The 14,180-nt window shown below is 60.8% G+C and overlaps 1 protein-coding gene across 1 annotated transcript in view; it reads left to right on the forward strand.

Moving 5' to 3' along the window:
- Window positions 1-5,375: 5,375 nt before the first annotated feature.
- The window catches only part of LRP5 (LDL receptor related protein 5), a gene marked incomplete at its 5' end in the record, with an annotated part of 74,289 nt that continues 65,484 nt past the window's right edge, over window positions 5,376-14,180 (forward strand). Inside the window, 2 exons of the mRNA XM_040465799.1 lie at window positions 5,376-6,118; window positions 12,595-12,792. Of these exons, the coding sequence (XP_040321733.1) occupies window positions 5,376-6,118; window positions 12,595-12,792 (941 nt within the window). The remainder of the gene's footprint in view (window positions 6,119-12,594; window positions 12,793-14,180) is intronic.

The following is a 14,180-nucleotide window of genomic DNA, read 5'->3' on the forward strand; positions in this document are numbered from 1 at the left end:
CAAGCCGTAGTGCGAGAAGCGCCGTTTGCATCTCTCTGTGCCGCCAGCCAAGCCGTGACGGTTTTGCTTTCTCGTGCCGTGAAAACCTGAAGCTTCCATAAGAAGGTCCCCGCAGAGACAACTTGGGAAGCCGGTTGTAAAATGTGTGAGGGGATGGGGAGGGGAGAGTCAGGAGGGGTCTGCTCGGTGCCGCTGCAGGGCTGGACAGGCGGACAGGAGACCAGCAGAGGGAAGGTGGAGGTGGACCCGGGAGCACCGGACGAGTGGCACAGGTGGGAGAGGTGGTGGCGCGCCTGCCCCTGGGGACGGGTGTGCGAGAGGGTAGCATCGAAACCCTTTTGGACGAACTGCCAGCAGGCACCCGGGGCCATTAGGTGTTGGGTAAGTGGCTTGTAAGCCGTCGGGAGTAAAATTAACTTAGTCACAGAGGCATCTCGGTGTCGAGCCTAGACGTGCTCAGCATTCCCTAATCATCCTTCAAGGCTCCGGTCTCCCTTCCTCCAGGAAGCCTGCCAGGTCCAGCTGACGGCTCGGTCTCCTTCAGGCTCCAGGCGCCCCCTGACCGTGGCCCTCACCTGCCGTTTCTTCCCGCGTAGGTTAACTGTGCGTGCGCAGCGTGTGTCCTGCCCCGTCGGTTTCTGGGCTCCTCGAATGCGGGCCCGCGTAGTCTTCCTTCCCCGTGGGGCTGGCGTGGGACAAAGGGTCGCTCCCGGCTGACGGATCCACAGCTTTGTGGCCAGGCCTTGCCTGCTCGGCGATGAGCAGTGTAACGCTTGGTGAGTATCAATAGGGCGTGTACTGAAAGCGTTGCTCGCTCGGTGGACGAGCGGCGGATTGGGTTACCTTGAGTTGCTTGTGTTTAGCGTCACCATGTGAACAGCATAAAATACAGGGTGTTGCCACGGAAGCCCGGACATCTGCTATGAATTCTGTGTGTAAATAGTGGATGTGCTTACACGGGGTAACGGGGGGATGGTTGGTGCTGGGGTTTCAGGCTCCCGCTGCGGTGGGGACTGCAAATTGATCACGGGCCCTGGCACCCGAGGCCGGAGGGAGAAGGAGCCGGCCTTCGTCCCACAGCGGCCGAGCGTGCCGGGAACATCAGACCACCTGCTTCCAGGCCCCTGGCACCACAGAGGCGCGGAGAGAACGCAGGACTCTGTGAGGGGTCCTCAGGGTCATGCCAAGAAGGGGCCGTGGAAACCCAGGGTCACGGAGAGGGTACTCTGTGCCTGGTTAAGCCAACTGGGAAACCAGGACCAAGGAAGACAGTCATGGGGGATTCAGTCTGCTTGGGGCGCCCTAGTACCTTTCAATAAAGAGCACATCTCATTTCCTGCCTCTAAAGTTTTGCCCCAAGTCTCCCGGTGACAGGCCAGGCCCCCCCCCCCCCCCCGCCCCGCGTCCGAGTCCGTGAATGTTCTTCTGGAACAGACCTGGCTCGGTGCTGGCCCGTCTGGCTGCTGTCGTGCTGCTCCTGGCCCGAGCCTTTGTATGCATCGCCCTGGCCAAGCCTCACGGCCTCACAGGTACAGTGATGACCCCCATCGCGGACCAGACGTCGCAGTCCGAGGGGGTCACGTCTGAGCGGCGGGAGGGCCGACGGGTCCGTGGTCCTGAAAAACGCTTTTGCACGGATAACTTTGTAGCAACCCAAATGGAATTTGGGGTGGAAACATAAAAAGTGATTTTTCCCGGAGACCCAACAGGGTCAGCTTTCCCTCGTCCAGTCTGCTGTCCCCCCCCCCCCCCCGCACCAGTGCGTTCCCGCATCGGCGGATCTCATACGAACGGGGCTTACAGGGAGGTGGCGTGTGACCTTAACACTTAACACGGCGTCTGACACATTCTCTGAGGCTACCGCAACCACTTTCCCGTGATGTGCGTGGATGTGGCTGCGCTGACAGAACAGTCTGGTTACCTCTGACTCGGGAGGCATTTTGTTTATTTTTTATTACAAGTAAGGCTGCAGCAAAGCAAATACTGTGACCAAGACCTTTTCCCTTCCTCTGGGTGTTCCTCGGGATGAATTCCTGTAAGGGTGATCCCCGGGGAGAGGGCTTAGATGTTTTTATGTCCTTAATACCTCTTACCACAGTGTTTTCTGGGAGGGTTGTCCCGGCACCCGCGGCCACCAGGTGACAGTCTGTTTTTCGCGGCGATGCCTGTGGGTTCTGGAGCTGGGAGGTGGCCGGGCCCGTGGCTTCCACTCTCAGCCTGTCCGCCCTCCCCTCCTCTTCCCTCTTATGTTGCACTTTCTTCCTGTGATTCCTTCTTCTCACTGCCCAGAACCTCAGGCCACAAGTCAGCGGATCGTCCCTGAGTTGAGTGACCTGGGGCAGGTTGATTGCCTTTCCCAGAGCTACAGTCGACTCACCTGGGGGGCAGGCAGCTGAGACCCCTGACTCGCAGGGGGCTGTAGGATCAGAGGGTCTTGGACACATAGTTAGGCTGCCTGGCGGGAAGGAGCAAGCGCATAGAACCAGCGTATGCTCCTCCCGCATGCTTCACCCCAGGACCTTTGCACTGGCTCCTCCCTCGGCTGGTGGTGCCCCCCTTCTGGCCCTCCCTCACCCCCTCGGGTCTTTGCCCAGTTGTTACTTTCTCAGGGGGACTGCCTTGACCGTTTCATGTGAAATGACAGCCCTCCCCCCAAACCCTTTACCCTGCTCTGTTTTTCCAAACCATAGCATTGCTGTTTCAAGGCACTAACTTTGCCTTTTCTGTTGTATTTAGTGTTTCTTGTCTGTTTCCCCCACTGTAACATGGGACATGAGGCGTGGGTTTCTGCGTGTCCCAGATGGAGCTCCACGGCGCTCTGCCATAGCTCTCTGGGCCAGCTCTGTCCTAGGCTCGGTGCAGTGCACTCTCCCTCTTCACTGCTGTCCTGAGAGCTTCCCCACTTTTGTGCTCCACCTGGCCCTGCCCCCACCAGCATCACCATGGCAGGCTGGCTTCTGTCTGTCCTGCCCCCTAGCGTCTCTCCACCTGGGGGAGCGGAGGGGGCCCCCCCCCCCCCGGGAGGCCCTGTCTCCTGGTGGGGGGTCCAGTTGGCCGGGGTCCCCCAGGCCCTGAGCAGGCCACCGGGAGAGCGGGTGCTGCCTTCTCTTAGCTGCAGAAGTCCCCCTGTCTGTGGGTTCCCAGGGGACTGGAGAGTGAGGTGGGTGCCTCTGGGGACTTAGGGGTTGCGTGTGCCATGCTTTCTAAACAGTCTAGAAGCAGGAGTGGCTCCTCCTGGAAAGGGCCTGCCCGCTGGGGCCGCGCCTGCCCGGGCTGCACCCACGTTTGCCTGCCGCCCACCCACCCCTGGCTTCCCAGGGTGGCTCCCCTCCCCAAGAGTCTCACTTTGGGGGAAGCACAAAAAATTGAAACCCCCCCCCCCCCCCATCTGTGGCCTTTGAAGGATACACCTGAACTGCCCAGAGTGTAAACCGTGGTGAAAATGTGGTCTTTCCAGTTTGGGGAGAAAGAACAGACAGCTAGGATTTTTTGTGCCTGGGGCAGCTTCCAAGAGCTCCCTTCCTCCCTCTCCCCTCCCGGCTCAGCACCCCATCCCACTCAGAGACCTCTGTTGGGGGGTAGGGTGTTCTGGGTTCCTGGCTAACACTTGGGCTAGCGACTTGCCCCCTCCCCACCCCGCCCCCCACACCCTGCAGCCCCGCACCTGTCCTCTCCGACTTCCCCTTGATTACCTGTGGCGACAGGGAGCTCACTCCCTCCTGAGACAGATCCTGATGTATAGTAAGAGAAGTCAGCTGCTTCTCCCTGCATGCCTCAGCAAGGTCCTCCCTGGCGGGGGACGTCACGGGGCTTGGTGACAGCACTGTGTGTGTGCCTCTGTGTGTCTGTGGGGAGAGGACCAGCTTATCCGGGAACATCGTGACCCTCAGAAGGTTAAGAACCATAGTGTGGAATCTTGACTGCGCGTGCTTGGGCAGGTCACGCCTTTGCTGGACGAGTGGGGACGAGCCAGGGGACCCGCCGCCGGGGACTTCAGGAGCCTGGGCACCTTAAACCTCGCGGGCGGAATGGGTTTGCTGGTAATAATCCTTGCTCTGGGTGGCCGGGAGCGTCACGATGGTGACGAATGGGAATATGCTGCGGGCACGCCCATCACCCTGGGCGTGCCGTGGGGTGTCTTTGTTTGCTGTGGCTTTGCCCGCTGCTGCCCCTGTGTCCTCCAGATCCCACATGTGGCCCTGTTCCCAGGGAAGGCCCCCCGGCCTCTGGTGGTCATGGGTTCTTCCTCCTCTGGAGGTTCTGGACCCTCCCTAGCCCCAGCCACCATCCTCCGCCTTCTCCCACTGGCTGGCACCTGACCATTGCATGGCACCCAGCTGCTGGCCAGACCTGTGGCCGTGGGCATCCCTCCTCCACTCTCCAGAGCCTCTAGCTGGGGGTGGGGCCCTACACCCTTCTGGACAGCCCCTCCCTTTCCTCCACGCCTCTTACGGGGCAGAGGTAACTCACCTTCTTGAAGGTGGGTGCTGGAGGCTGGGTGGGGCGGGGGAAATGTTTTACACAGCAGCTGCTGGGCACTGCTCTTACCCGGGCTAGCGGACCCTCCTGGAGTGCAGGGTCCGCTGGGACCCTCGGCACGTTGGGAAAGATTCCTGTAAGAAGCTGGGAGAACGGGGAAGGTTCCATTTTTTAATTCCTAGAAACTTCCTGGTGAAGTAACTATTCACCGAGAAGTAATACGATACGGGTTCCAGAGTGCGGGGGCTGCTCAACCTGGCCGCGCAGGTGTTTCTCGAAGCCTCATCTTCCCCTTCCGTAAGATGGGCGCAGTGTCACCCCCAGCCCAGGCCCACGCACGGGGTCCCCGGGGTCCAGAGGAGCCCGCACAGCTCTGCGTGCGAATCGCAAAGAGCTGTCAGCCCGTGAGGACCAATGCTCTGTACTCTCTGTTTACACCTGCCTGGGGCAGAGATTTGGGGACAGATGTCCTTTGTGGCCGTCTCTTCCTTGCGAGAGGTCAGGATGCCCAGCTCGATGTGGCTCATCACCCCCCGTCTGATCTTTGCAGCCTTCCTTCCTGCCTCAGAGCTGTAGACTGACGGGGCAGGGGCAGTGGGGAGCCCCACGGGGGGTCCTGACCTTGAGCCCTCCGGTGTCCCCGCGCGGCCTGCGGAGGCCGTGGCCTGGGTTTGAGCGGGGCGCTCGCTCTGGCAGCCTGACCGCAGTCCCAGCGGCACAGGGAGCTGGCGGAGGGGTTTGAGCTGAGGGGTGGCATTCCGGGCTGGGACACCGAGGCCACCGTCCTAGGAAGGGGCCTGAGCGCGGACAGCGGGTCCTGGAATCACACGGGAATCCTCAGGCTCTCCCGGCCAGGACTGGTGCCCTCACATCCCCCTCCCTTGCCGTCACGGTGACTTCTCTGCGGCCCCTCGAGGCCCAGTGCGGCCGCGGCATCCCCGTGGGAGGCGACGGGCGTGGCAGAGAGAGTCACCGTGGCCTGGGGGAGCTGGCTGGCCGCCCTCTGTGATTTCAGTAACAGCGGTGCCGTTACTGGGGGAGCTTCGCGATGGCCCGGCCTGGGCCTGCCTGGGCACCTTCCTGCCAGTGCTTCGGGGAGCAGAGGGAAGGAGCAGGGGGCCTGGGGCGCGGCCGGGCACGCGGTCGGTGCCCACAGCACCCCCCCCCCCCCCGCCCCCGTCCCGGGCCGTGCGGCTCCTGGCTTGGGCAGCGGTCCTCACGGTTTGCCTCCACCCCCCACAGCCTCACCGCTCCTGCTGTTTGCCAACCGCCGGGACGTACGGCTGGTGGATGCCGGCGGGGTCAAGCTGGAGTCCACCGTCGTGGTCAGCGGCCTGGAGGACGCGGCCGCCGTGGATTTCCAGTTCTCCAAGGGAGCCGTGTACTGGACGGACGTGAGCGAGGAGGCCATCAAGCAGATCTACCTGAACCAGACGGGGGCCGCCGTGCAGAACGTGGTCATCTCTGGCCTGGTGTCGCCTGACGGCCTGGCCTGCGACTGGGTCGGCAAGAAGCTGTACTGGACGGACTCCGAGACCAATCGCATCGAGGTAGCCAACCTCAACGGGACGTCCCGGAAGGTTCTCTTCTGGCAGGACCTCGACCAGCCGCGGGCCATCGCCTTGGACCCCGCTCACGGGTAAACCCAACTGCCTTCCTCCTTGGCGGGGCTCAGGGGCTCGCGGTTTCCCTCTTGAGTTCCCTTGAGCCCGAGCAGCTCTCGCAGAGGAAACCCGGCCCTCTTAAAAGGAGTTCGCCTCTCAGAGCTTGTCGAGAATTGTTTCCCCTCGATGTTCCGGGGTTGGGCTTCCGTTTTAAACCTGCCACGTCTGAGGCTCTGGGAGCGCTCGGCCGTGGATCTGAGTCACTGGGCCTCTCGGTCGGGTGCGCGGTGGCACCCGAGAAGGTGCAGGCGACCCAGCAGGTGGAATCTGCCGTTTACGCCTTTCCGGCAGCGTCGGCGAAGATGGTGTCAGAGGTGAAGGCCCTCGTCCGGAAGGGGAGCTGGCCGGGGGGTTGCTTCCCTGGCCTCTCGGAAGCCGTCTGCTCTCCTGGGCTGGCCGGGCTCACTGTGCCCCGCGAAGGCTCAGGGCCCAGCGGTGAGATCCAGGTGGGGTTGTGTGACTGGCAGCGAAGCTGGGAACGTCCTGGGATTTGGAGGCTGTGCCGGAGAGGGCGTGGGGAGGCGGCTGAGTGTCGCCGGCCGGCCCGGCCAGGCTCATGCTAGACTTTCCTGAGCGGGCGCTGCTCGCTCCATCAGCCCTACCCCCGAGCCCCCTCCTCCCCCACGCCCTTACCCGGGCGGCGGGTGCCTGCCTGGAGGCAGCGGCTGAACCACCGTCGGTTCGCTGTCGGAGACGGACGGCTCCCTGACATCTGGAGCAGGAAGACAGTACGACCCCCTGGGTTCTGGTCACCTAATGCCGCCAACTTGCTCTTGTCCCCACCCGTGCCCTCTCTGCCCTGCGGGTGACCCTGGCCAAGCTGTGGCTGGTGTGTGGGTGGCGCGGGGAACAGGCTGGGCGAGGGGGTGCTGTGGTGGCCAAGTAAACCGCATGTCCGGGGTGCTCAGCGTGTTGACTTAGAACCCACTGGTTCCCGTGTCAACCGTGTGCGCGTGCGCCAGGGGCGAGATGGGCTGGGATTCACGGCCCCGAAGGTCGTGATAATCAGACTCACTGGAGTCAGGCCAGACCAGCCTGGGGCCTCCCCCCCCACCGGAGGAGCACCCCAGCCTCAGCGTCCTGGGGGGCCGAGCCTGACAGTGGCGTCCCTGAGGCCCCTTCTGCCACCCCCACCGCAAGCAGGCTGAGCTGTCCGGGGCCACGCTGACCTCCCAGGATGCTCCCCATTCAAACCTCTCCTCTCCTGCGGTGTGGCTCCGCGACTCCCGGAGTTGCCGACCACCTTTTAGGAGGTGGCAGCTGGCATGGCTGAGTCTCCCTGGCCGGGAGGGGACATTGTCAGTGATGGGAGAGGCTGAGGGCTGCCGCCCTGAGGCCCTTTTGCGCTGAGGGGAGAAGGCCGTAGATAGATAGGATGTCTGAGAAGAATATGAGCCCCAGAAGAGAGTAATGCAGGGCCCAAAGACAAAGAGGGTGAGGCAAGTGGCTTCCTGTAGGTCAGGAGCCTAGGAGTGTCTGTTGAGAGATGAGAGAGAGCAGATGAGAGAGAGAGAGCCATGTGGCCACGCAGGGGACGGATATTGTGGGTGGAGTGGCCAGTGCAAAGGCCCTGGGGTAGGAGGAGGCCCGGCCTGTTGGAGGGGCTGTAGTGGGGTGGGGGGCGGGGAGAGGGGAGGACATCAAGTGGGTGAGGGGCAGGCCCTATTTCGAGTGGAGGAGTCGCTGGGTCTGGCCCGTGCGTTAAGGGGTCTCTCCGGCGGCTGGAGCCAGAGTGGACTTCAGGGTGGGGGCAGGGGGCTCATTGGCGGCTGTCACTGTCACCTGGTCGTAGCGGGTGGCGCCTTGGATCAGAAAGCTGGCGGGCTGTGGGTGAGAAGCCACCAGAGTTGGGATCTGTTTGGAAGGCAGAACCATGTGGGGTTTGCTGTTCCTTTGCACGTAGCTTAGAGAGAAAGACGAGAGGCAAGGGTTCTGTGCTGCCGCTCTTTGTCTCAGTGTCCCCAGCTGTGCAGGGTTGCGACCGTGTCACATGTCATGCAGAAAACACCACGAACAGTTAGCGGCTTTGGTACGTGTTGTTGTTACGCTAAAAATGCCCCTCCCCCCACCCCCACCCCAAACGTAGCCTCCGTGTCGGGGCACAGAAGTCTCTCTTCTTCCTCGTGACCTGTCACCACCTTGGTTGAGAGGTGCTTGTGCTCAGTTAGGAGGTACTTGGTGCCTGGTTGGGAGGCGCTTGACTGGAGGTGCTGGGTGCTTGGTGGGGAGGTGCTCTCTTGGGAGGTGCTTGGTGCTTGATCGGGAGATGCTTGGTGGGGAGGTGCTCAGTTGGGAGGTGCTTGTGCCTGGTTGGGGGGTGCTCGGTGCTCGGTGGGGAGCAGTCTGCTCCATGCTCCCGTCAGGCTGGCCTTGCCTGTACCATCCCCGGGAGCCGGTCAGTCTCTGGCTCTGGCTTTTTCCCGTTAAAGGATTAAAATCCCGTCTGAGGTTGCCTCTGAACTCTCTCCCACACCCTGCTCCTGGGGCGACGTTGACCTTGGGTTTGACGCCCTGGGAAGGACTTCTGGGGCCCTGGCCTTCTCCCCCACGCTTCTTTCCCCTGTGGCTAAGGTCTGAGATGCCCGTTCTGTCTCCCGAGGCGCCCTGCTGCCCAGGACGAGAGGACTCCGGGCCGGCAGCTTGATGCCCACAGTGACATAAGTCACAAGTTGGGGCTGAGTCCTGGGGACGGGACTGCCGTCCTGAGAGCTGGGACAACAGGTCTTGTGCTGCGTCCCGGCCCCCGCTCCGTCAGAGCCTCTGTCGGTTCCTCGTGCCCTCCGGTGACATGGTCTCCCACTGGGCTGCTTCCTCGGACGAGGGGGTGCCCACCCGGACCTCCTCATCAGGAAGGAGGGTTCTCAGCCCGTCTCTGTGCACGTGACCAAGAGCTCCGCTGCCAGGAGTGCCCGTGGTCCTGACGCTGAGCCTAGCAATGCTTCGGCGGCACCGGTGGCAAAGTGCGAGCATCCAGGCGGGGCAGACGGAGGACCCCGGCGTCCCCAGGGCCAAGGTCAGGCTCTGGGGAGGACCTTCTGGCTCGGAGCACCTGGCGTGGGGGCCGCACCAGCCCTGGCCTGCTCGGCCCGCGAGGGGCTGCAGCGGCTCCCAGGTCTCAAGTTAAAGCCGGGCTAAAACCCAACCCCTTCTTTAACATGCAAAATGGTCCTGCCCTAAAGTAATGCAGGACCCGCGACCCACGACCGCCCCACGACCGCGGCCAGCCTCTGCGCAGAGACCAGGCGCTCTGCTTTCCTTCGGAAGTTGATTTTCCCCCGTGGAATTTGGCCGGGCCTGTGGCCGTGTTCAGGGATCCTGCCAAAGCACATCCACGCCAACTGGTCTCTGCTGACGGAGGGGCTCGCAAATTCCCCATTTAAGGAAAGCAGCGGGCCTCTGTGATGAGACCCGGGGGGAAGGAATTTGAATTATGCTCCTCGAGGAGGTCCTGAGGAGCCTCTCTCGCTGGCTGCCGTGGAGCATTCGGGAAGGGCATGAGTGGATTGCCCTGAGATTTATTCTCCCGATACCTTCTCGGCGGGTGGCGCAAAGGCTGGGCCCTCTCCAGGCTGCTGGGGGCGGGAAGACACCGGGAGGGAAGGCGTCTACACCAGGCTGGCGGGAGCCTTTGCCGAGCTGGCCGACAGCACCTGCAGGCCTTGGGCTGCCAGACAAAGTTCACCACCGCCCGGGCCTGCTGGCACAGGGGTGAGTCATATGATGGCCAGGCCCTGGCCTCACTCAGAGAGCTATGCGGCGCTCCCAAGCCACTGGCATGTGACGTGGGGCTCCTTTTGGAGCCTCGGTTTTCCCATCTGTCCAGTGGGAGTGGTCATTCCTGCTTGCCCTGCGTCAGCCGCGTCTCCAGGTGCAGAGGAGAGAGCGCGAGGGAGGCTTTGGGGAGAGGTGTTCCGTGTGAAGGGTGCTCTCTTTTCCTCTCCGTCCCCACCGGGGCTGGAGGGCAGCAGAGCTCGGTGACAGCGGCCGGGTGTGGTTGGCCCCTGCAAGCTCATCGTCGGTGACCCCGGCCCAGCTCCTCCAGCAGGTGGGCGTGGCACCAGCTCGGATACGACACCCCTCTGGCAAGACCGCTCGGCCTCACAAATGGGGGTGGCCCCCCAGGCACCCGCACCTGCTGCGGCCGCAGAGCTGCCCCTGGCACACAGGCAGCAGCGGGCACGCTCAGGGTTCGCGGAAAGGGGACCAGATCCGGCCTGTGAAGGAGCGGAGCCAAGGGCAGTGGGGGACTTGCCTGGTCAAGGAGAAGCAGCTGGAAGGCAAGAGAGAGTCTGTGGGCCTGGGACGGGGCGCGGCCTCTCCCCACCTGGATCTGCGCTCCCCGCAGGCCCTCTCACAGACGGCACGGGGGGGGGGACCCAGGAGCTCCCTGCCTCCCCGGGTCCGGCCTTCAGGCTCACCCCCATCGGCCCCGCGTGGGCAAGCTGCTGGCCTTTAAAGCAGTCGCAGAGACCGAGGGTTATGGGATTTGCTGAGAGGCCAGGATGCACCTGCCCGCACCCACCCCAGCGGGAGGGCAGCGGGGAGGCCGCACCACCCGGAGAGCGTCGTGGGCCACCGCCGGGAGCGGGGCTTCTCAGAGCGAAAGTGGACCCTGCCCTCCTGGCCGGGCAGGCCACATAAAACAGGTGTCCCATCCCCGGGTCCCGTGGCTCATCCGCGTCTGACCGGAACGCGGAGGTCACGTGTCCTCCGAGCTGGTGTGGTTCCCGTCCGCTGTCGCTAAGAGCTGTGCACGCTGGGTGGTCGCCCCGCCTGGACAACCGGACGCATTCTCTGGGTGCTGGGGGGGGGGTGTGAACGTGTCACCCCAGTGTCCCTGCATAAGAAGCTTTAATTAGGGTCGTTTCTCGTGGATGTGAGGCGCCTGCCCCTTACTGTAAACCGGGGGGCGGGCAGAAGCAGCCCAGGTCACACCCCTGCACCCCCCCCCCCCCCCCCCCGCCCACCTGCTGTGGTAATGTCCGTGCACACCCCCTTGTGGGTTTTTTTTTTTAATAGACTTTGGGGTTTTTTTTAAGCGATTTTAGGTTCACAGAAAAATTAGGGGGAAGGTACAGAGATTGTCTATGTGCTCGTATACAGTCTGGTTTTGACAAAGATTTTTTTTTTCATTTTTTAATGGTTATTTAATTTTGAGCAGAGGGAGAGAAAGAGAGAGAGAGAGAGCGCGCGCACCCGCACGCGCATAAGTGGGGGAGGGGCAGAGAGAGGGAGACACAGAATCCGAAGCAGGTTCCGGGCTCCGAGCTGCCAGTATGGAGCCTGATGCAGGGCTCGAACTCATGAACCGTAAGATCATGACCTGAGCCGAAGTCGGATGCTCAACTGGCTGAGCCCCCCCCCCCCCAGGCGCCCCAAGATTTGAGATCATCTTATGGTGGGAATCCCACAGTGTGTAGGCTTTTCAGGTTGGCTGTTTTCGCTTATTAATACACTTTGACGTTTCCTCCATGACTTTTCATGGCTTCATGGCTAACTTTTTAAAACTGTTAAATAATATTCCATCTTACGTGTTTTAATTGGCTTTAGAAGTTCAATTACAGGGGCCCTTGGGTGGCTCAGTCGGTTGGGTGTCTGACTTCCGTTCAGGTCATGATCTTGCGGTTCGTGAGTTCAAGCCCCGCATCGGGCTTGTTGCTGTCGGCACAGAGCTGGCTTTAGATCCTCTGTCCCCTTCTCTCTCTGCCCCTCCCCTGCTTGTGCTCTCTCAAAAATAAATAAAACATTAAAAAAAAGTTCATTTACAGCATTTTTGTAGTGGCAAAAAATCAGGAACAACTCAAACATCTGATGTGAAGTCTTGTAAATAATTTATAGTACTCTATCATCAAGAGAGTAAGGGGGGGAGGGGGCGCCTGGGTGGCTCACTCAGTTAAGCGTCCGACTTCAGCTCAGGTCATGATCTCACAATTCATGAGTTCGAGCCCCGCATCGGGCTCTGCACTGACAGCTTAGAGCCTGGAGCCTGCTTCAAATTCTGTCTCTGTCTCTCTCTCTCTCTCTCTCTCTCCCTCTCCCTCTCCCTCTCCCTCTCCCTCTCCCTCCCTCTCCTCTCTCTGCTCCTCCCCTGCTCATGCTCTGTCTCTCTCTCTCTCAGAAATAAAAATGAAAAAAAAAAAAGACAAGAAGGAAGAATTTTGTTAGTTAAAGGAGAGGATACCCAGAATATATTGCTGTCTAAGAACGAGTTGGGAACCCAGTATATTTTGATTACCCAACTCTGTTTAAAGATTAAGCTATCACTAACTTTCTAGAAAACAAGTTGGAAGCAATAATATCCCAGGCCCTAAGCACTGGTTATGTCGAATGGGTGAGATTTTAGGACAAATTCGGCCTCTGTTTATGCGTCTGCGGTCGCGTTGACAGGAAACAGAGACCGAAAAGGCAGGTCTGTGCTAGCCTTCTCTGCTCGTGCTTGCCTCCTCCTCAGGTACATGTACTGGACAGACTGGGGAGAGACACCTCGAATCGAGCGGGCAGGCATGGATGGGAGCACGCGGAAGATCATCGTGGACTCGGACATTTACTGGCCCAACGGGCTGACCATCGACCTCGAGGAGCAGAAGCTCTACTGGGCCGACGCCAAGCTCAGCTTCATCCACCGCGCCAACCTGGACGGCTCCTTCCGGTGAGTGCCCGCCCGGTGGTGGGTCCCCACCTTCCCCGCGGCCCCCCAGCCACCGCCAGGGCCTCGGCCGGTCCGGGCCGGGCGCTGGCCGGTGACCCTTCTTAACTCAGACCCGTGGTCTCGTCTCTGAAACCCTGGGGCCTGAGGCGTTCGGGACTGTTGAGAACCTCACGCAGTAACAGAGCACACAGCACACCCGTGGGGGGTCCGGGGTTGGGGGGCACCTGCCATCTCCCATGTGACTATGTTCACAACACGACACAGGATGCTCCTTCTCAGTAGGGTTGAAAGGCTATAACCAAGCCCACAGCCACACGCGGGTCTTGCCACAAAATGGGTAGCAAAACTCTTGCCGTGGTCAGAGTTTTTTGGATTTCAGAATCACAGAGAAGGGATCGTGGCCCTGACCGCCTCAGGGTCCGACAGGGTTGTAAAGAGTTCGCCGTGCCCCCTTCCTCCCCGCCCCAAGTATGCATCCTGGGGTTTTCGTGTCCACCGCCTTCCCTGGCCTCACCAGAGGGCCTTACGCATAACCGTTTCTCTGTAAAATGGGTTAAGTGAGTGAAATATCAAGGATGTTTTACATGTCAGGTAATTGCTTTGAGAGCTTTCGGCCCCCTACCTCATTACGCTTCAGATGTAGGAACGGTGAAGGGCACTTTATTTACCGCCCAGACTGCCTTGCCAGCTCTGTGCCGAGTCTTGGGGATCCTCCTGGGAGGAGAGCCCTGTTCCTGCATGGTGGGACTCCCGAACCAGGAGGGGAGTACGTGGGTGCCAGTGCTGTGGGCTGCAGTCACGTGGCTTAGGGAAGACTGTGCACACACAGGCAGGTAACAGCTCCCGCAGATTTGAGGATATCGGCAGGTTTGCCTCATTTTATTCAGGCGTGTGTATTAGTTATCTATTCCTGTGTAACAAAATACCCCCGAACTGGGCCACCTGAATCAGCAAATGGGATTTTTTGGGGGTGGGGAGGGGGATCAGGAATTAGGAGTGGCTTAGCTGGGTGGTTCTGGCTCAGAGTGTGTCCTGAGGTTATAATCAAGCTCCTGGCTGGGGCTACAATCATCCGAAGGTGCGACTGAGGTCAGAGGCTCACTCTGATGGCTGTTGGCAGGAGGCCTCATTTCTCCCCTGACCTCTGCTGACTGTGCCCAGCTGGTTTAGAACGCTCTTTCCCATTGTTTCTGGGATCACAGACTGGCCTGGGGCCTGGCTTGAGACTTGGAGAGTGTGGCAGCCTGGGGAGCTGTGGTCCTTGGGGAGCTGAGTGATCATGGTCGTTGTGAAGGGAGAGTTAGAGGCTGGAAACGCTGCTGGCTGGGGTGCCTGGTTGAAGGATTATGACAGGAGACAGCAAGGATAGTGGTGGCATTTAAACCATG

The sequence above is a fragment of the Herpailurus yagouaroundi genome, unplaced genomic scaffold (genome assembly GCF_014898765.1).
Source record: "Herpailurus yagouaroundi ecotype Mexico unplaced genomic scaffold, PumYag 569, whole genome shotgun sequence".
Lineage (NCBI taxonomy): Eukaryota > Metazoa > Chordata > Mammalia > Carnivora > Felidae > Herpailurus > Herpailurus yagouaroundi.